The sequence below is a fragment of the Mycteria americana genome, chromosome 2 (assembly GCF_035582795.1).
Source record: "Mycteria americana isolate JAX WOST 10 ecotype Jacksonville Zoo and Gardens chromosome 2, USCA_MyAme_1.0, whole genome shotgun sequence".
In the NCBI taxonomy this organism is placed as follows: domain Eukaryota; kingdom Metazoa; phylum Chordata; class Aves; order Ciconiiformes; family Ciconiidae; genus Mycteria; species Mycteria americana.
The window spans coordinates 136,667,306-136,690,143 of NC_134366.1; the positions used below are offsets into that span (position 1 = coordinate 136,667,306).

The window sequence follows — 22,838 nt, forward strand, 5'->3', positions numbered from 1 at the left end:
ATCAGGAACCAGTGAGAAGTTTATGCCTCACCACAAACTTAGCAGGAAGGCACTCGTTTAACCGTCTCTCCATCCCCTCATACACTGGCTTCCCCTGACAGTCCCTTGGTGTGGCACAACCATCCCCTCCCAAAGGGCCACTGCTTCAGAACACCTGGCCCAGAAAACTGCTGCTGAAACTGTTTCAACTTACTTCATTTGAACTCTGACATTTGCAATAATTATTAGACTGGACTGAGTTACATTAACTGCAAAATTCAGGACATCACTTGACCTATTAAACTAGGCTAAAGCATGGGAAAAACCCACACTAAACATTTTCAGTTTGAACTGCTGATGTGAGGTGCAGGTATCCAGCACCCCAGAAATACAAAAACGTGGCAAGCCTTACACTGGTGATGTAAAATTATGGTAATGTCACCTGCACAAGAAAATAAAATCACAAAGCTGCCATCAAATCATTTATTTCATACTTTTCTGTACCTTAATTTGTATCTTTCTACTTGAAATCTTTTACATGCACAATGCCACTGCCCACAGAAAAACATCTCAAGCAGAGGTGCTCAAACTAAGGACGTTCACACACACCGGGCAGAGACCTTAGACATAACCTAAGGCCTGTTTGTATCTGTCTGTGTATGTTAGCAAATAGTGGTGTGCACCAAGAGCAGATCTGTAGCTTGTTTTAACAATTTATGGCCAGGACCTGGCCTCCATCCCGTAACACATTTCTGGACTCACGTGGGGTGAGCGGTTGTAGCGCATTAGGTATGCTCCTGGCACGTGTACGCTCTCAGCTTTCACGTGAAACGTTTAAGCTGTAGGAATGTTGACGTTCCATGTAGATTTGTAGAAGGCATTTCTAGAGAGCACGTTCAAGAAAAGGCATTAATTTTATTTTTTTTTTTTTTAAATTCAGTCAAATGTCAGAAATACACTAATAGATGGGATTAGAACCAGTCTTTTCTAAATCCAGTCTTGTAGGAAAAGATAGAAGCCCCTTTCCAGGAAAGGTGGCTCTGAACAAAATTATTCACATATTACTCTAACATCTTGACAAGCTGTACTGGTTCCTATCAGCAGATCAATCTTGCTGACAGCAAGATTGCACAAAGTTCAAGAATCAGGTCATTTATAAATATTATATTGAAATATTACTATATACATTTGTAAATGCATTAGTTTTAATTTTCATTAAAAGGCATATTAGAATATGCTTATAAATAGCCTGTAACAAGTAGCAAAATTTATATTGCTGTTGAGGCCCTGTCCTTAAACCAAATGATGTTTTTTTAAAAATGTGAGCCATAGAAGACATCATCAGATACTGATGTTAGTGGTTGTTTTGAAAATAGCTGCAGGCTTGGAATATGCTTTATTCGAAAACGGTGAAGAGGAATCAATAATTTTCCACACCCTACAGGCTGTAAGGAAGCCTAGCTGCAGTCTCTCTGTAGTAAGTTACTCACACACAGGCGTTACCTCTTTGTCCTGACAGCTCCAAACACCACTGGCAAGTATCACCCTTTCAAAGACCACCTGTTAAAATAAGGCTTTTCTGTTACTGCAAGTTATAACCAAAGCTCATCATCACATTCGATCCTTCTCTGCTGAAGTCAGACAACAGCAAGAACTTGCACTGACAGCAAAGGAAGGAAGTTCACGCAGGTTCGAAAAAATGGTTTCATTATAAATTTATTTCTTTAAACATGGCCACTTTGAGATTAATGTTACTACTTCAGGGAACATGAAAGAATAAGAAACAACTTAATTTTAGAAGGGAAACAATCAGGTAAGTCAGGATTTGCTTTTCAAACAGTAAAAGGCCAAGCTCCAAGAGGCAATAAATTTTGGCATACGAGGACTAGTCTTTTCCAATCCACGAGTTGGCTTAGTTTTACAGTGGAAGCTGACTGCAACCTTAGCTACCTTTCCATAATGCTGGACTCGGTCGTAACTTAAATGTACAGGAGCATAATGTGAAAAGATTTTTTTTTTATTAATTAAAAGTTAACAGCAACAGGCACATATTAAAATGAATATGGCAAAGCCTTTACAAATGGCTTTACGCTGAAGCTCTCTCCCAAAAATGGCTGTTGCAACAAACTGTAAACAGAATTAATAAACAGTCTTTTACAATAATAACAGGGAAATACAAATGAACTAAAAGAAAGCACCAGTTTCTCAAACTAGATTACAGTTGTGCTTACTGTACTTAAAACAATGTAAAACAAATTACAAAAATGGAATGTTTTAAGTTTAAAATTAGTCCTTTAATTTTGTCCTAAAAAACATTTTCTCCTTTTCCCATCAAAACCCCATTAGTGGGTAACGTTTCAGTAGAGGGAGGAATACGTAAACAATGCACTTTTTTTTTATTATTATTTTTCAAATCAAAAACAAATTTGGTCACTTAGCTTTGTGCATAGTTTAAGGCATCTGTAGCAATTTGTTACAGTTTCCTCCCCAATGTGGCTGTTCATGAAATTGTCACATTCTAAAAGAATAAATTAAAAAAAAAAAAATGCTGCCGTTCAAACCCTTCCCGGTACCCTCCCGCCCTCCCCCGTCCCAAACATACTCACACACCCACACATACACACACGCTGCAGCGAAAGGGGCATTTGTACCCTTGTTCTGAAGGACACGCTTCCCATCCCACTTTATTTCAGATTGGCAAATACCCTGAGCTGATTATGGTGTTTAGACATTCCACCTTTTTCTTGCATGTGCAGTTCAAGTGTACACTAGTGAAAACAACATGCGATGTTTCCACTGCAGAATCGCAATGCAGTTCGGACGCTCCCCCCCCACCCCCACCCCTTCCCTTCCCAAATTCAGAAGTGTTTTCCGCCGTTAAAAAATTGCATTCCCATATAGCACTGGAGTAAAGCTTGGCTGTGCTCTATGATGAATGCTCAGTTCCCAGTGCACAAACAAAATTATGGCAAATGGGAGGCTTTTCTGGCATCCAAAGAAACAAGAGCTGCAGTCTCAGATTTGATCTTTTTCTTTTAAAAAAGCAAAAAAACCAAGTTAGTGGTTCCTTCACAGCCATGCGCAAAGGTTAAGTCTAGAACCAATAGTTTCAGAGTACATTTGTAAACATCAAGTCTTGCCAGAGGCAGCAGAGGATGGGCACTTCACATTTCCGTATTAAAACAGGGACTGAGTGGAAGGTATGCTTTTGAACACGTTTATGCAAGTCTTGCTAAATTCCAAGAAAGAGGAACAATCCATCTCAAGTCTTAGATTTGAAGACCGTATTCCAAATTTCACCAGAAAATCAAAACCGTGTGGCACAATGAAGCTTTCGTACTGTTCCTTCAAGGCTCAGTCACTGCTGTGCTTTGCATATTCAAGGTTCCGAACGAAAACCAACTGAGGCGTATGCATATTGCTCTATGTTCAGATCTTGCAGTTTAAAAAATTCTGGTTCAAGTGGTCTGTGTCAAAGGAAAACTTGGAAATAAATAATGCTGGCATTTTACCATTTTACCAAAACCTTGGGCAGGCAAGTATCTCCTTTAATCCAACCGTGCAGATACCACGAGAAGAGGCAGTTTTGTCATGAAGATTGAGGTCAGGACAATCGAGGTTCCTGAGGTAATATGTCTGAGTCCATTTCCTCAAAAGCGGGGTCAACATCGTCACCGCTGCCAGACTGTTCCCTCTGCACTCCCTTCCAGCTAGCCTTGTTCAGTCCCAGGTGGCCAAGCATTGTCTGTGACAGCCTGGTGTTGGAAAACCGGGCCCATTCCCCAAACAGTGGCTCCACTAAGTAGGTCATAAAACCTTCAAAAACAAGCAAACAAACATATCCAAGTGAAAAAAATAAAACAGGACAATCACACTCAAACTAAATATTTTAAGTAAAATTTAGTAGCAAAAAATAAACAATGCATCAGGCTGTTCTTCTCCAGCATGCATTTAAAAATTCATTTCAATATTTAGGGCATCTTTACAAAATAGTATCTCAAAATGTAGAAGATTTTACTGGTCAGTCAAAAGAACAGCATTATATTTGATTAGAAATTAACCTCCTTTCTTTCACAACAATGACTAAATAAAGGAAAATATTGGAAAACATGGGGGGAGAATCTAAACATCAGCAACTAAGTCACACTACTTTACAAAACCTAAATTTCTAAAAGACATATTTTATAACAAAGTACCCCATAGGCAGACTGAACTATAGTACATGGAAAAAACCCCATCCTTTTAACAATATTAAAGCTGATTAAAAATACTGAAAAAACACAAATCAGAATTTTTTAAACAAAAAGCCACAGATCAACATACAAACATTTATATACAGGTTTGTGTGTATGTGCATGTGCGTTTGTTTATAGTGTCCATTTCCATGAACCAAAAATTCAATGGTAAGAATCCCAAAATTGAATCTGTCAATGACAGAAATGTATGATTTCCTAACATTCTAAATTAAAACAGTGCAGCTCATTGAACAGATCATTTTTTGTCTCTAATTTCAAGCGCTAATGTTATTATGTTTGTTAAATTGATTATTTTCTTTACCATGTTTTTAATTGAGTCTCATTCAATCTACATGAACAACTTTATTTAAAAGATAACTATAAAAAGTCAGCCCTTTTGCTATTTTAACTTCAACTCAAGTTAGCAAAAATTTAATATAATGGCTATCCACAGTTCTCCATCAAATCTCTGCCCACCACCCTTTTTAAGGCTGCATTGAAAAGGAATGCTAACATTCCAGAGAGCTAAACCCAGAGAGCTGGAACCCCTTTGCGGCAACCTCGCTGCGAAAGGCACCCGAGACTGCACGGACAAGGGAATAATGAACACTCCCCTTCTTCCCAAACTGGCCACTTCAGATGAGGAAAGCTCTGGGCAGCAGCACAGGAAGTCAGACAGCTGCATCCCCTGCTGTACCTGCTCTGTGAGAAAACACAGGGGCTTCGGTCTCCAGGACTGTCAGTGCAGCACCTTTCGTAAACACTCAATTCAAGGGAGGAATGTTATACAGCAAATTGAAAAAACTTGCTCTTTGTAACGAAGTGCTGCCACACACACACACAAAGCATGTATAACCTCTAGGAAATGTATCTAAAAGGTACTTTTTTCAAATTGCATCCTGAAAGAAGTGTGCTAAAATAAATTGAACTGCAGTTACCAATCTGGATGTTGGCAATAGTTTCCGTCTGTCGGTCACAAAGTGGACTCACACCCAAGTGATACTTTTTTTCAATATCTCCTAAAGAAATAAAAGTGTAATACAACTATTAAGTCATCAAGTCCAGACCCAAACGGAATCATCAAACACTGATAGAAGTGAGATGTGCAAGTTGGTTAACAAGGATGGTATCTTGCAGCAGATTGAATGCATTTACTTCCTTCCCTCATCTCCCCCAAAAAATCAAGTAGGTCTGTTGGTGAGACTAACAGTACTTTGTATTTTTCATCAAACAATAATTAAAGAAAAACCATCAAATCACAGGTTTCCCGAAGGATTAACACACTTCCTTGCAAAACCTCCTAGACTGCCATAGAAATAACAAATCAAGATCCCCCCCTTAGCAATGTGGAAGAGAATAGCTTAGCCTTCAGGAATTTCTCACCGAAGCCCATTTGTTGTTCTGCTTCCCCATCACCTTTATCTAACAATAAGCTTCACATGATTAGCACCAAATAAAGCAGCCTGTTCCCCATACACAAATTAGCATGTCTCAAGTCAGCTAAACTAGCCTTAAAAAGGAGAAGCACACTTTATTTTACTATTAAAACAACTTAATAGTAATGGAGGAAATTCACTCCATTTGTCAATTAAAAGCTTTATTAACTGCTTACATACGTAAGTAGCATTAACTGCATGGTGACTAAAAATCTCCTCCCTAGCTCTCACCTGCTTACCAACAGGCCTCACAGCCAAAGTTTAAATATTGAAGGTACATGATGAATATATTTCATAGTTTACTGAAACCACTAGGTAAATTTAAAGTGAGCATAATCATTCATCTGAAGCACCTTTTGGGCTGAAGGACCTATTGAATCAGCCATTCTAGATTCAGATTCTAAGCAGATTCTTCGTTGGGTTTTAGTAACACCGACCTTTTGCAAGAAGTACAACCCATGAAAGTAAAAAAATCCCACACTGTACTGTAAATCTCTATTAGTCCTAAATATAAATCCCTTTATTTGCAAGCAGCTATGACTCATTGTCGCTCTCTCCACAGTGTAAATATATTATGTACCAACAGATACTTCTACTCTTACTTGCCTTGATGGAAGAACTCCTCTGTTACTTTTTCACTCCACTGCTTACTCAGCTCCCACGTCCGACATGGATTACAAATATCAGCACACTTCAAAGCCATCTAGTAAGTTAAGATACAGTGTTAGATCACCTCTCCCTCCAACAGAAGCATCTGTAATTATTTATTTCCTGACAGCAGTTTATTTTAAGTTTTGTGAATAACAAACCTACCTACCATTTGTGCTTCTTTAGTCTAAAGTTATGTTCTATAATCATATTTAAGAAATGCTCAGGGAACTAGCAGATCTCATGATCATCTCTGAGTAATATGGAAATTTAGTCAAGTGAAAGTATTTCAGGGGCACTATATTTAGTATATTCACTAGTACAGGAGACAACTATACATTCAAAAAAAGAAATGTCAAAGTAAGCAAACAGTATTTTGCATTTCTGGCTCTGAAGTTCACATTTTTAATAATGGTTTGCACAGGACTGAACTTGTCTCTTTGTCCACTTTCTTTTATAGTCCACAATATGAACCTAATAATAAACATTTTTATAAACCTAAAGAGACTCTCAAGGCTTTTTTTTTTAAAGCTTGCTAAACCTCTCTAACACAGCTGCAAACTGACTTACAAGAATAGCGCTTTCCTTTCCTGAAGTAGATTCTGACAAAGCATTGCACAGTTCTGAGACTGCACTGGAATCATCATAAGAACTACACCTTATTTTAGAAACACAACTCTCCTTGGTTTATCAGCTCTAAGCTATCAGACTTACCAACACACAACATCACTTGGGAGAAGCGCTGGGAGGGGGGGAGATTGAAGTGGAGGGAACAACCTTTTTGTAATGAAACAAAATTACTAAAAGATATTTCTACTTCATTTTGAAAGTAGGAGATTGTCTGGAAGAAGTAGTATTTAGCATTTTAAGTAAGTTATTTTTGATGCTAAAATGATGTTTTCAAAAATATTACAAAAAATTTCAAAAAGATCACCTGTAAAATGAAGTGACGATGGTTCGCATTCTCTAAACATAGGTCTCCTCTATCCAAATGGGATCGAAACATGGACAGATACTCATTTTGCTGACTGATGTCTGTGGCAAGAATGAGATCACCTATCTGGCTTTCCATCAGCTGCCTGAAATTAGTGATACCAGACATTCAAAAAGCATAACAATTAAGAACAGCCATTACTAGATTTACATGTCTTTTTATCATATTCATTATTATACAAATACAAGCTTTATAATCAGCATTTTCACTGAATTGTTTCTTTTTGTTGTTGTTGTTTTCCCTCTCTGAAAAATTCCTACAACATCCATAGAAATACCAGGATGTTTCACTGGAAGCTTTCAGGAAGACTAAACCAGTTTTTAGGCCCCTCCCCCCCTCCCCCTTTTTTTTCTTAAAAATGCACAAACTAATTGTTTGAAGCTTATTTCTTGTTAAAGTAGGTGAAGAGGATCTATTTTAAACTACAGTTGTGGTGGCAGAACGAGAAAAGGCTGCCAAGTTTAATCTAAATGGGTGCTTGACTATATGAATACACTTCTTCAGTGTGCTCGCAGTAAATGTTATTTTCCAAATATCACATTGCACCATGAACTGCTCTACTCCAACAGCATGGTATCCAGGAATTCTTAAAATAGATCACAATCTATGTTTTGTATTCAGAACTGCCATGCAGTAATTTAGCTTGTTTTGCAAGGCCGTCTTACTTAAGTGACAGCTTGCTTACACCTTAAACTAACCTATACTATTTTGTATAAACATACCTGTTTTCTAATGACATATGTGCAAATAAACCAGACTCTCTCAGCAACCCCACTGCTGATCTCCAGTGATGGTTCTCTAATACTGAGGTATTCTGCGAATGAAAAGGTTATTACAGGCATCAATCAATGACTTTTTCTTAAACTGAAGAGCCATATACTAAGAGCAGTACCAGAGTTTCATTGGGTTTTGGGGGTGGTGTTTTTCTTTCTTTTCTTTTTTTTTCCAAGGAGGTTAAAACTCACAAATCCTGAATACTTTGTTAGCTTGCACATTTTTTTATCCTAGTAGCTAGGAAAAAATGTCTGGATTCAAACCTACCACTAGTTAAACACATCACAATTTATACTCCTTTTCTGTACTCCCCAGGCATTCTCCAAACTTGGTTTTAACAAAACAGCCGATTTTGTCCTTACCTTATATAAAGTTGCTAAGTAATGGTTTGTTTTAATTAGGAAAGGTTGGTTAACACCTGGGTGATCCAAATCATGTGTGGCAGCTGCTATTAAGCTGAGCAGAACATCCCATGGAGTTAAAGATTTGGAAAGCTGTAAGATAATAGCAACAAATGTTATTCTGTTAGCAATGCAAGTATGCCCATAGAAAAAGTGCATGAGTGTCACTTTTTTTTTTTTTTTTTTTTAGTAATTAAAAGCCAATAGAAACTCAGAAAAAAATAATGTAAAACTAATATTCCACTGACTTTTCACAGTATTCCCCCCCCCCCCCCGCCCCCGCCAAAGCTACAAAATTTCAACAATGGTTTAAGCATTATTCTTTCTGAATGGGAAGGTTCAGCCTTAAAAAAATGCTGGCATACAAAATGCTACTTTCTGGCTTGTAATGAAATACTATTTCTAACCAGATCCTGTAAAAGCAGCAAATTCTTAAAATTAGCTCTCCATCTCATTTACCAAGTCTTTCTGTATGTTTCAATTCTGCTTTAAATACAGGGTATATTTCAAAACAACATAAAAATCTTTCATCTTAGAAGGAAGAAACTAATGCTCCGGAAGACCTTAGAATTGCTCAGAATGGATTTCTACTCTTACGCAAAATTATATTTCAAAGTCTACCAGGAAAAGAACTGAAGAAGGAAAATCTACCAAAAATAAATATTTTCAAGAAGTATGTACATGTCGATTAACTCAGCATGAAACTGCACAGACTTATTTTCACTGTTCAGAGCTGTTACTACTTCTGGTTGGGAGGTCTGAGAGTTAAACTCAGTAATAAAGTCTTGCTCTCACTAAACCAGAAAGGACAGTTCTGCCTGCACAAAAGTGAAACGCAGCAAGTTTATATTCCCTGTTGCATTTGCCATCTATCACGCCTCACATGTTTATAATGTACTTTGGTGCAACAGAACCAGTAGCTGTATATGTTACTAAAAATACAAAGTCTATACTTGTATCCGAAGCATTACAAAACTTCCATCACGAGTATTAAATAAAAAATGCTCAGAGCTTCCAAACTGCATGCCATCAAAAAAGCTCATCATGTATAAGCTCTGATTTGGCTCACTGCACCAACAATTGATCTGAGAGCAGCACTGAGAAACTGAGTGGGAGGAGTGGGCAAAGAGCCTCTGAAAAACATCTATGGAGCCAGAACTTACTTGTTTTTACCTCAGAAGCAGAATAAAGAGCTATGCTATTCAAGAGAATACCAGATTGGTGATATTCTACATCAAGGTAGACAACTTCTCAACTGGCTAGAGCGCACTACAGTTTTCAATTTAATACAGAAGGACAGGATTTAGCCCTGAAATTGTCCAAGACATCACTTACAGTGGACTGCCAGCAGCCCAAGTAATAAGAAACAAACACTCAACTAGCTCAGCTCTTTCAGGTCTGTCACACTGCCCTTTTTTAGAAAGAAAGGCCAAAGAGAACTCCTGATGTCTTGCCTCTAGCAAAAGCATATTATTCATTAACATCAAAGATGAGCAAAGCAAGGGTAACAGTAGTTTCTGGAGGAAAAAACAACCACCAAACAAAAAAACCCACCCAAAACCATGAATACACACGTTTTATTATCACCAGCTCTGACTCAGGCTGTGATTCTATGTAAATGTCTTGGGGCACAGTGCTATGTTAAACAGCTGCAATCTTAATCAATTCCCTCTCTGGTTCAACATGAAGTCATACAAAAGACAATGCCAGCTCAGAAGAGGGGAAAAAAGAAAAAGCATACTGCTAAGTGTGAACCCACAGCCTCAGCAACATGGAGATTCCTCCCCCACCTTTTTGTGTTCAAAAAGTGGGGGGGTTTTTTGGGTTTTGGGATTTGTTTTTAATAAAAAGTGTGTGCATATACACATATATGTAGTATGTATGTGCACACAATCCATTTATATGCACACACACAAATACATGTATTTTACATCATGTGTACATACAGAAAGTGAGAACGCTCCCTTACCTTGGGCTCTTTTAAGTAACAGTGCATGGCCTGAGTCACATCAGCAGCATGAACTGCATTATGATAAGGGTTTTGACTGTGATAATCTTCTTGAACCATAACTGCAGGAAAATAACAAATATCCAAATTTAAATAAAACAGCAATTTTTTTCAAGTACCATTTTATATGTCCTTGTTAGGCACAGAAATATGCAATATCACAAGTTACATACACATAAAAGCGTCAAAGTCAATAAATTGTCAGTTGAACCAAGACCCAGGTATAAAAGATTTTTATGTGAAGAAACAGTAATTTCTAAAGGAAATCAACTACATATAAAGTCATCTCAGAGCAAAAATTAAACAACTTGAAATCAATATATAATCTGAGATACTTCGACAACTTCCTAGGAAAGGCTCTTTTTGATAATCTAGCCTGTCTGAATGTTGAGGCAACCTGGAATACAAAATGAAGATGATACTATTTACCAAAGCATCAGGATGACTTCATATCATGCCTTGAAAACAGACAGGATCAGAGGAATTAGGCACTGCTTTCCTGTCATATGAAGTGCTTTTCTTTCCCCTTCAGGAGAGTGGTCATGGGAAGCCACCTCTACATAGTTTAGGCATCTTCTCATACTTGTACTGAGGCAAATTTAAGCCTATATGCAATTTAGAAAAGAATCTCATTTAGATGATGGTCTGACTAACCATTCCTAGATTTAATATTCCCTATTTAACTTCCTCCTTGCTTTCCTCCTCTCTCCTCCATCTTCCTGGCTGTCTTTAAATATTATAGGTAGAATACTTTAAAGGACATGCACATTAGCTTGAATACGTAGAGTAAAAGAACTATAATGTTAAAAAGGATGGAGGGGGAGAAGATCTGAAGCACAGCAATCAAACTTATTCTAAAGTTTTGCCTGATACGACACATTAGCTCTTTCAAGCAAACATGAAAAAAACCCCAAAAACCAAAACCAAAAACATTTTCTTGGCTGACCACAGTCTGTCAGTCCCATTCAAGCAAACATGCCCACAACCTCTTTTCCTACTCAGTTTACAAGCCAGTACCCTCCATGGAATTGTGACTGTAATGTTAGAGCATTACTGCCATGGTATTTGTGAAGAGCTGTGGCTCATGAAAAGTCAAAATACTGTAACCATCATGTAATCTCAACAGTACTCAATGCATAGCTGACACCTCATATGGAAAATAACTAAAATAAGCATCTTCAGGCACTATTAATGTGCAGTAGAACTCCCTTTCACCTATTGCTCACATCCAGTGCATGAATCAGGATGTCCTTGGCTTACTCCTCAATTTTTTGTGGTTTCATAAACTGCTCCAGCTACCTGAAGTTTACAATTTTCTTAACTTATTTATTTTAATAAAGTAGACCTAGAACAATATTTTGATCACAGTTTGCCAGAACTAGAATGGCACAACAACCCTATGTTTCCAGGAACATAGAACTTTGGATTTTCTTTCCCCTTTGTCGGGTCTGGAATAAGAACTTGAAAACACACAGTAGGAGGAGACACATCTCCAAGTAACCTTTGGAAATCATAGAAAGGCTGTGTATGTGTATAAACAAACATATATACACACACACACATATGTGAGAGAGAGATATATACACACACACACACATCTCCAAGTAACCTTTGGAAATCACAGAAAGACTGTGTATGTGTATAAACAAACATATATACACACACAAACATACATATGTGAGATATATATACACACACACATACACACAAATAAAATGTTGAGATCCTACTAAGGACTAAAATCAAATTTCTCTCCTTAAAAAGATTCCAGTAAGTTCTCAAATGAAGTGAACTTTTTGTGGCACTATGGACCACTTGAGCTGTCCTAGTCTTCTGGAATTGGATCTTCAGATAACTTTGGACTAGGGTATAAGAGGTAGCAAAAGAAGAGAATTAATTGGGTTCACGCGAAGAAGCTGTATTTGGAAGAAAGGTTCCTTGATTGGACAGATGAGCTAGGACAGATCTAAGAAATGTTTTTCTTACTGCTATTAAGTAGAAGGCATTAATGATAAGGGAAAAGTGGTGAGTTTCAAAGTTAGAATAAAATTTTGCTTTCTTCCAAGTCTAATCTCATTTTAGTGACTTATTGGCTTTGAGTAGTCATATGTAGTTAAGACTATTGTTGTCTTTTGATAGCCATTTAACTAATCCAGTTATTCCTAACTGGTCTTTCATTTCAAGTACTGTCTTTTGTTAAATCTCAACTAATCAGGAAGCAAGATGAGAAAGACAAAACACACTCAGTTACAACTTGAGTAGCCTAAGACCAGGCTTCTATAATAATTTTCTTTACATTCCAATATATCAGTCCTCAAAGTCAGCTGATCTCTTGTTTTACAACTGGAAGGAATTGAGTCCACTTTAAAACAACACGAAATGCAAGACAGAAGTAAATTTTTTTAAAGCTGAAAGAACTAAATGATGAAAACAAAAACATTCTCTTATTTGAAAGGGGAGAAAAGCCTTCCAAATGTGATTTCTGTTAAATGACAGGCTTTGTAACCACAAAATTGTTTTCTTTGAAACTGTGAAAGCCTGCTAAAAGGGACCAGAAACTTGTTTCTCCTGCTTAGTTAAAAAAAGCATCCCACTCCACAAAATTAAATAGAAGGTACTGTTCACAGAAGAACCAAAGGAAGGAAGTCTCACACCAGCGTTTGTGTCTATGGTATGGGGATACAGAAAGACAGCTCTTTCAGCTGTCAAGTGAAAGTACCACTTGGTTTGAATATTCTACATCATATTTACAATTGTTTCTGTTGAAGCATTCCACTGCCACAGGCCCAAACATTCGAGTAAAATTGTGTTCCACTTTGTGTATGAAGAAAGTATGCCCACACAGTACAGTGCTTATTTGTAGGAGAGTTTGAGCAAGCAAGAGATAGCATCAAATTGGCACCATTAAATACGGCCAAGCTGGCATGTTCAACACAGTTAGGAAACTATATCATGAACTTTGGAAATTAAGAGAGAACTGAAAATCAAAACAAAGAAAGGAGCTGTCTAACCTTTCCCAATAAAAATGTCACACAATGTCACATATATTCCTGATTATTTAGATTTAATAAATACAATACAGCATCTGCTACAAAACTACTAAACTTGGTAATACTTGCTTGGATTTAACATGGAGATTTCTATACTCATAGAAACTTTGAGAGATTGTCTCAATCAATATAATTTAAATCACTGCACAATCTGGACTGCATCAGTACTCTTCAAACCTTATTGCTAAACTGTAACCAGCACTTCAGTTAAGGTATAAAAATGCGGATAAACAGCAATATTCATCATAATAAAAAGCTGTATTTACCCAAAAATCTACGAAGTTTCATCGTATCTAACTGGAAGTGTTCAATTAGTCCATGAAGATTAAACAGATGAAAGGTTAAGCTGACTAGACTGTTTCCTAAAAATAAGATGAAAATACTAATTCATTGGAAGCCATGAAATCAGTGACTCTTTCATAAGAAATGTATTATTTCAAACAAATTGGTCACAAAAATTATACAAGCAAATTTCTCTACACCAATTTATGATAAATACTTAAATCTTACTGCATGACAAGATTCCATTAGCTATCTCCTCTAGTAATCACCAGTGTTTTTGCATAATTATAATGCATTCACCAATTGTCCACTGTCAACTGATAAGAGGAAAATGTTACTGAACATTAAAAAAGCAAAAGGTTTGAACGTGCAAACCTGTTACAATGGTATTCAACTTTGTGGTATGTTGCATCATGATTTTTATAAACAGACATACAGTTTAAAACTGAATACAAAAATAACAGGCAAAGGAAAAAGCTAACCAACACTATCAATTAGTGTACATTATACATATGCTATATCTCTCATTTTTATCATGTATTTTACTAAACTACTCCTTATTTCACCGAGAACTCAAAGAAGAAGTTTTAAGTTTCTCTAGGAAATCTATACCATTACAAGCTTACAGTGTACTTCACCTACTCATAGCTGTAGTATTGCTATCACTTGCAGCGGTAACCAAGTAAAACTAAGAGACAGAAGTAGCTTGCAAATGTTTCCTTGAAGTAGCTTGCTTATTTACTCTGCAAACAATACATAGTGGCAGATAACTCAGTTTCGGTACATTGACTCTGACAATCTTAATTTAGCAGGAATTAACCTAGCACAGACAGAAACTGAGGTACAAAAGGACAAAAATTTTTGCTAAATCTAGGTTACTACTAGGCTTGAAGTACTTGCGCGTGCACGCCACTTTCTCGCAATAAGATACACAAGTCTTCAAACAACTTTTACTGAGTAGCTTGTTTCTTACAGGCTCATCCAGGGCAGTTCATCAAGCAGAGTTTCATATACAGCATTCTCCCCTTACAAACTTTCAAGAACAAGACTGCCTGTTCAAAATGTCCTCCTAAAATGACCAAATTAGGATGCAAAGAGGATGGTATAGAAAGGCTTCCACAACAGAAGCTGTACTGGTAGTATCGAAAATGTATTTGAAAAAAGCATATTTAAAAGGTAGAGAAGGCCTCATATAAAAAGGATGATTTCAGATTACTTCCATCTGAAACTCATCTGATATAAGCTATGCTTACAAACAGGTTAACTCGCACACATAGCTTTTTATTACTGTTAACTAGTCTCAAGTTTATCTACCTATATAAACATTCTATTTGTAAAAATCCTCAGTTTTCATTTTTTATAGCCATTTCTGTATTAAATCAAACTGTGAGGATACTGCTTTTACACTAGATTAAGCCAAGCATCCCTTTAACAGAACAGGAGAGAAAATTATCTTTTGGTGCCATATTTTCCTTTCTGAACTTCATTTCTGTTTCTTTCTGCCAACTTGAAACACTAACTGCATCTCTGCTACCAACTCCACTTGACTGATGTAAAAACCTGCAAGAGCTGCCCTCCATTCGCTTCCCACACTGGCACAAATGTTGCTGTGGTGCTGGACTCGCTCATCTCCTCCTTCCATTCTATTCAAAACTCAGCTTCCATTGCTGTGATTATAATACAAAACTTCCCTATACCCACTGCAGCAGCCCTCCCTCCTCCTTTCCAGCACATTTACAGATCTCTTTTCTGTCTGTCCATAACTTAAACAATACTTTGATTTTTTTTTTAAACCAACTACTTCTGTACTTCCTACCACTATTTGTAACAGGTGTACTAAACGAACCATAATATTCTCTTCCTTTTTGTATTTTGTGCAAGCTATGTGTACAGCAGCTTCTGTCTGCTCAACTCCTAATTCTCTAGGTATTGTTATATGTCATAATTATAATGAATTCACACTAACATGCCTTCTTATTGTACTGTAAAGTAATAGAACTATTCTATCTAACATTAAATTTAATCAGAAAAATACTTGTTCAATATAAATGACCTTTTGGACACAACCATATAAATTACCAGCATTCCATAATTAAAAAAAGACTAAGTTAGCAAAATGATTTATTAATTTATACCAAATCACCACTTCAAATTACTAAGAAAGAACAGCAACCTACAGAGTACAAGAAGGGCCTCTTCTACAAATTAATTATTATTATCAGTACTGACAGTAATGGTATTTTAACAGAGCGACCAGGCAAACTAGGATTTAGATTAAAGACTATTAAATCAAAAAGTACTACTTCATGAAATTTGTGCTTTTTAGTGAACAAGCAATCACATACCACAATGTAAGAGCAATAGTTAAATAATGCTAACAGATAAAACACAAATGAAAGAGCAAAAGTAAACTCACCATTTGTCAGTCTATCAAAAAGAAAAATATCAAAATTCCAATTTCCAACCTTCTCCAGCATACACTGAAAGAAAACACAAAAGCTATCACTTTTTTCTCAGCATATGCCTATCTTCCCATAGCCCAGAGGAGTATTTAAGATTTCAGAGACTGATGGAAGTCTTAGAATTTCTATATACAAAAAATAGTATTAAAATAATAATTAAATTTGTCTGATAACTGGAAAACTTTAAAATACATGTTGTAAATTGAAAAACTGAAATACAAGAAGTGTCTTAACAGTACTGGCTTGAGATTTTCCCTTCATCCTTTAGTCAATTTCTTAAAAGAAATAAAATTTAAAACAATTAGGTTAAAACCAGAAACAGTATGACAGAGTAACTCTGTGTTCAGACTTCTTCCACTTTTAATTTTTGCAATGAGCTAATAGTTAATCTCTGTGTAGTCCTTCACCTCCGTTTCTCTCTTTCCCTTGTTGTTTATAGAAGAGAAATAATATCTAGATGCTTTACTAGACATACGAGCCAAGCTTTTAATTTCTGTTTTAAGCAACCGGCTTTTGACTTTCCACCTCACTGAACTAGCAGTTCTTCACAGCTGCTGCACATGAACTGTTCTTCCAGCAACAAGGATGAACAAGAACAGCAAACAGCACTCGAGGCCTCATCAGAGTTCAGCAGTCATAATCCTTGCTTCCCCTATCTCTATCAGAAATACCTGCCCAGCACGTTTTACAACGGATACTTGCCTTCTCCTATTCTCATTAGATTGGTAGAGCTGTTTCGTGATCCAATTACTACGTTCTAGCTTTTCTCCACCAGCCACTAAAACCCAGCTGCCAGAAGAAACAAACAGCATTAACAAGATCTTTCTGCTGTTTAATTAAATGTACGTATTTTTAAATCCATCCTCCAGGTTATTGGGTTCTTCCTAAACTGCAGCCTGATTATGTGCCATATGGATACACTGCGTTATAAGCATACTCCTTTTCTACATCAAGATTATGAACAAGCAGCTTTACAAAACAATCATTAAGACACAGCCTTTGGGATCCTGAATAACCTGTAAACTTTGCCTGCTCATTCCCCTTCAGCTCTATCCATCCTCTGTCCCCAGTTCACTAGCCTTCATCCAACTATTCTTTTAGTACTGTGCATCTTCCCAGTATGCTTTACTGCAGCATGGGTATATTAGAGCTATCACACTTTTCTTTTCTAGAAGAATTGCCTACCAAAGAAAAAGTCAGTTTGGCGTAATAATCTTCTGATAAATCTATTTACGCATTTTATTGAGTTTTCAGTATTAGTCACTCTTCCAGATGTTCAGTAATGAGGTTAGACTAAAAAGGAAAAGGGAGGGGGGGGATAACAGTTGTCCAAACTGCTCCATTACATTTCTTAAATACAGTTACATTTTTCTGTCTTCACTTTTTCTTCAGTTATTACAGTGCATCCTCCATTCACTAGAGTTATTAAAAAAAACTGCTAGCCATATAAGCTCTGAAAATCATCCCAGTAAACTTGTGGGAGGTGAAGGAGTTTGTTAGAAACCAGGTAATTTTGGCTGGACTTTATTAAGATATAGACATATATAAACACACACACACGTATATATATATAAAAAACACACATGCTTAAAATTTGTATTTGGCTGCACTACCTCTTAACATAAGATACAGTTGTATACTAGTGAACATTTTTAAAAACATACTTTAAAAAAAAAAAATCAAGCAACCAACCTTTGCTTGTCCATTATAATCATCATCTAAAATGTTTGAAGAATTTGGAACAGTGATACCACGGAAAAAACGGGAAGATCTCAGGTATCGCTGGAAACTAAGCAACCTTCTCACATTTCTCGCAGACACAGACACCTCGATTTCAGAATTTGCTACAAAAAACAAGAAAATAAATACTCTCTCTAATAAACCTTTACAAAAAAAAAAAAAAAAGACCATTCAGGGAAGTTTGGTACAACAAAGGTGCTGCAATTTTTTTTTTTTATTGGTATATCAAATGTTTCAGCCACAGAGATTTTTATTAATAGGAAATACAGAGCCATAGCTTCAAAAAGAAAGTTTTCTATGTAAGCATCCTGTAAAGAAAAACAAATATTTAAAGTCACAGCTGAAACTTATCTTTTTAAGGAACTCTGTTACTGAAAGGATAGAAATATTATGGAAATTGTGTAAAAAACACAGTATTCGAAACACGTTCTTTTTGGAAAACTGCTCTCACGTATACAAATCCAATCCGTGTCCCTAGCAAATCACATAAGATATATACACCAGCAACAGAATATCAGTAATTGTGTTTTGATACAAGAGTTACAAGTAGGTTTTGAGCACATTCAAATAACTTTTACACAGATTTTAAAGCTCAGGAAGTTTCTTAACTTTACTGGCAAAGTTTTAAACACACTCAAGATATTTTGGTACTTTTGCAGATAATTATGCTCAGAACCTCTCCTCTGCCAAACAAGGAGCACATTTGCTTTCACAGCATATGTAATTCCCTTTCCCAGTACAGTGAAAACACTACAGAAAATTGTTTTAGCCTGTTTGCAAAGATTAATCCAAATATTTTGCTTTACTCTTATTAGGTTAACAGGTTTAGCTATTCAAATGACTGATGCTAGCTTATGTACAATTCCATTCAGTATGCTTGAAGATTTTTAGAAACCTGAAGATCAAAATACACATAGCTACAGTTTCTTTCCAATGGGCCAGATATTTTCATTCCAAAATATTTAAGGCCAAACTTGGCCTTTACTTTCTTTTCAGCAGTACCCCCAACAGCAGTTTTATATAACCAACAGACAGTCAATAATCTTGATATTCCCTCATCCCTCTTATGAAAAGAAGAGAGAAAAAAAGGAGAGAGAAAAAAAGGAGAGAGAAAAAGAGGAGAGAGAAAAAGAGGAGAGAGAAAAAGAGGAGAGAGAAAAAGAGGAGAGAGAAAAAGAGGAGAGAGAAAAAAAGGAGAGAGAAAAAAAGGAGAGAGAAAAAAGGTATTAAGGAAGTCGATGCAAACATGCTCTTTTCCAAAAATGCAGATCCTTAAAACCAACATGAGCCCAACTTTGTAGTACAGACCTCTTGCCCTTCTAAGAATAAGGCATATTAGGAATTGGTGAAGTAAGCAGCTACAATTTTTATTCTTAAAGTCAGTCTAAAATATTGTACAGGGAAAGGTGTGGCCTTACGAACAACCTCAATTAAAAACCTCAGTGATTTCTAGTGAAAGCAGTTTAATTCTACATAAAATAAATGTTTATCCATATAAATTCTTCTCCCTGCAGAAGTTCCAACGTACTTTCTGTTGTACATTAATTCATTAATACATTAATTTCCAATCTACACTAAAAAAAAGCCTCTGAACTGAATTGACAATTGCACAAACATACAATATCTAATCAAATGCAGCAGCATTTCACATCAACAGTCTGCGCTAACAGAGTTTAAACTGACAAAACTGGAATATTCTTTCAGACACGCCTGAAACACTTCATCGGGATACTAAAGTTCCCATCAGTTTCTAACACAGATAGGGCTAATACAGGCAACTTCACATGAAATATCTTTCTTCAAGTCATCATAATTAAGGCCAAGGGCACTTCCTCTGGAGACACTGGTACATACATACATATATATCTATCTCCCAGTTACGTAAGCAGGTGTACTACATATGATGAAGGTTGCTTACAGAGCAACATTCACACATACAGCAGGCAAATAGATTCTGTCATGCTGCATTACTCTACCAACATTTCTAATCACATTTGTTAACATGAGGTTACAGTCTGAGCACTGCCAGCCTGCCAGCACTGCAGAACAGAGAAGCAGGGAGCAATACAGCTGCTCCTGTTAATGGAGCATAGGTTTTGGGTAAAAAGTTTTTTCCCCCTCAGTCTTGAATCCAGTCCCTTAAAATCCAAATTTCAGAACAGAATTCACTAGGTTTGAAATAAAATAATACAAAATGGGTATATTTAGGTCATAAAATTATGTAAAATGTCCACAAAGTGACATACAAAATCCAGGAACTTCACTGAAGCTCAGTAAAATGAAATATTTTAAGTAGGAGAAATGAGCACTCTTCTGGAAGTACAGATGGTTTTCTTGATCATAAGTAGTCTTTTACAGATCTATAGTTAACAAAAAACTACTTTTGTTGTCATGCTACAAATAAGTCTCACTGTCACAGATGCCACCCTTAATCTTTAGCGGAACAGTATGAGGTAGGTAATACAAGTAAAACAACAGCTTTTGTCAGCAAAGCGCCCTACAGAACACAGAAATGCAGTAATTTGGCAGTATAGGCCTGTGTTCAACCTATATTTGTGTTCATAAGTCATTTGGGGGGGTTGCACATGTTTTTGCTTCAGTATTTTTTCTGATGATGATGCAGGTACAGAGGCAAATGAATTACTCAGTTTTCTATGAAGCTGAACAGTCATTACTCTTTGCAATATGCTATTGAGACATTCATCTTAAAAATATTTTTAAACTCTCTAAATTATCAGCAGTTTGTATAGTTCGTGAACTACTACTCTTAGACATTAATCCTACTTTTTCTCCCCCTTCTTTAAAAAAAAAGTAAAGAAGAAAAAAAAAGAAAAAGAGCACTGCTCCAGCTGATGCAATTCAAACAAACAACAACAAAGCCTACTTCATTCCAGCTTTCCTGGCAGCAGTGCTGCCATTACAGAATCCCAGAACAGCTGAGGCAGGAAAGGACCTCTGGAGGTCATCTGGTCAAACTCCTCTGCTCAGGCAGAGCCACCTAGACCACATTGCCCAGGACCATGGCCAGATGGCTTTTGAGTATCTCCAAGGATGGAGACTCCACAACCTTCCTGGGCAACCTGTGCCAGTGCTTGGTCACCCTCACAGTGGAAAAAGTGTTTCCTGATGTTCAGAGGGAACCTCCTGTGTTTCAGTTTGTGCCCATTGCCTCTGGTCCTGGCACTGGGCACCACTGAAAAGAGCCTGGCCCTGTCCTCTTTGCACCCTCCCTTCAGGTATTTATATACATTGATGAGATCCCCCTGAGATTTTTTTATCTCCAGGCTGAACAGTCCCAGCTCTCTCAGCCTTTCCTCATCAGCCCCTTAATCATCTTCCTGACCCTTTGTTGGACTCTCTCTAGCATGTCCCTCTCTCTCATGTACTGGGGAGCCCAGACCTGGACACAGCACTCCAGGTGTGGCCTCACCAGTGCTGAGGAGAGGGGCAGGAACACCTCCCTCGGACCTGCTGGCAATGCTCCTCCTAATGCAGCCCAGGATACTATTAGCCTTCTTTGCTGCAAGGGCACCTTGCTGGCTAATGTTGAACTTTGTGTCCACCAGGACCCCCAGGTCCTTCTCTGCCAAGCTGCTTTCCAGCTGGTCAGCCCCCAGCTGGTGCCTTGGGGTGTTCCTCCCCAGGGGCAGGGCTTTGCACTTCCCTTTGAAATACTACTGATTCCACATGTATAGCCCAAGTTAGGTAATAACAGCTGGACCAAATGTCTTATTTAGATCTGCAATGATTAGAGTAACTTCCAAACGAGAAAAGAGATTTTGAGTCCTGGCAGCCCTCTGCAGTTCCAGAACACCCCATTCAGGAGGACTACACCAACCCAAAAAGTAAATTGCTCTCTAACAGCTAAACATTTGCTACAGGACAATTCAGAATAGGTGAGTCAGATGTGGAGGTTTGACAGGTAATTAATTGAAAAGGAAGGGTGAAAAAGAAAATAGCTAGCTGGGAGGGGGGCGGAGAAGATAGGTTCCTGCAACTGCAGGAACACTGATAGCATCTATGCTTGCAGTTTCCTTTTCCTCACAGATAAATTATTATGAAGGATACAAAAATCAACTGCTTTGTGGTTCTGGCAGACCAGCAAAGACAAGTTCATGGGAAGAACTGGTAAAGTGAACGATACAGTTGTGCAATGGAAATTTGGTATTTCCCCTCCTGGCACAAGCGGAAAACTCATTCCCTTTATATGCATGACCAATAAGAGAATGTCAGCCTACCCTCTTCTATCGTGAGTCACAAAACGAGATGCTAATTTCAGAGACCCTACCAAAGCAAGGTTCAATAATGTATTTATAATGGAAAGAAGAAGGTGAAGAGTGCATTACATTTGCTCAAGAAAAAGCATGCTGCAAAAGCATCCCTCCTCCCAGCCCAAACATCCTTAATTTCTTTTGGAGCTTGCAGTGTGCTAAATGCCTAATATCCAATAGTGACCATTTGCTCTTAAGAGATAAGGACAGTTTAAGGACAAATTAGAATGAAAAAATAAATAAATGTATCTGACATTTACAGTCTGAATCGAAACGGAATGAAAGCTCAGTCAGGATGTTGGGCATGTTAAGAAGGAAGCTACCGCGTTCAGAGGTGCCTTTTGTGCAAGGAACCAGAAGACTGAAAGCGTAGGCCTTTGTGCCTAGTCAACAGCAGCTCTCCTATGACATTCTTCTTCCCTTCTTAACTCTTCATGCCCTACTTAAAATTAGAATATCACCCAAAGTATTTATTACTTCCAAATTATTTTTTTATTAAAATGATTATAGTCTTGTTTCTAAGTATCTTAAGTGAGATGCTGGTAAAATAAAATGCCT

General features: G+C 37.2%; 1 protein-coding gene across 7 annotated transcripts in view; it reads right to left on the reverse strand.

Moving 5' to 3' along the window:
- Positions 1–1,679: 1,679 nt before the first annotated feature.
- PDE7A (phosphodiesterase 7A) overlaps positions 1,680–22,838 on the reverse strand; it is a 78,769-nt gene continuing 57,610 nt past the window's right edge. For 3 of the 7 annotated variants that reach the window (XM_075494736.1, XM_075494740.1, XM_075494738.1), the window contains 10 exons: positions 17,962–18,113; positions 16,224–16,287; positions 13,792–13,887; positions 10,437–10,537; positions 8,429–8,560; positions 8,015–8,106; positions 7,233–7,377; positions 6,257–6,353; positions 5,153–5,233; positions 1,681–3,795 (listed from right to left, as the gene is read on the reverse strand). In XM_075494736.1, coding sequence (XP_075350851.1) covers positions 3,584–3,795; positions 5,153–5,233; positions 6,257–6,353; positions 7,233–7,377; positions 8,015–8,106; positions 8,429–8,560; positions 10,437–10,537; positions 13,792–13,887; positions 16,224–16,287; positions 17,962–18,113 — 1,172 coding nt within the window. In that variant the 3' untranslated portion in view covers positions 1,681–3,583. Of the gene's footprint in view, positions 3,796–5,152; positions 5,234–6,256; positions 6,354–7,232; positions 7,378–8,014; positions 8,107–8,428; positions 8,561–10,436; positions 10,538–13,791; positions 13,888–16,223; positions 16,288–17,961; positions 18,114–22,838 lie in introns of all 7 variants that reach the window. The other 4 variants (XM_075494739.1, XM_075494735.1, XM_075494741.1 and 1 more) reach the window with 3 other exon arrangements.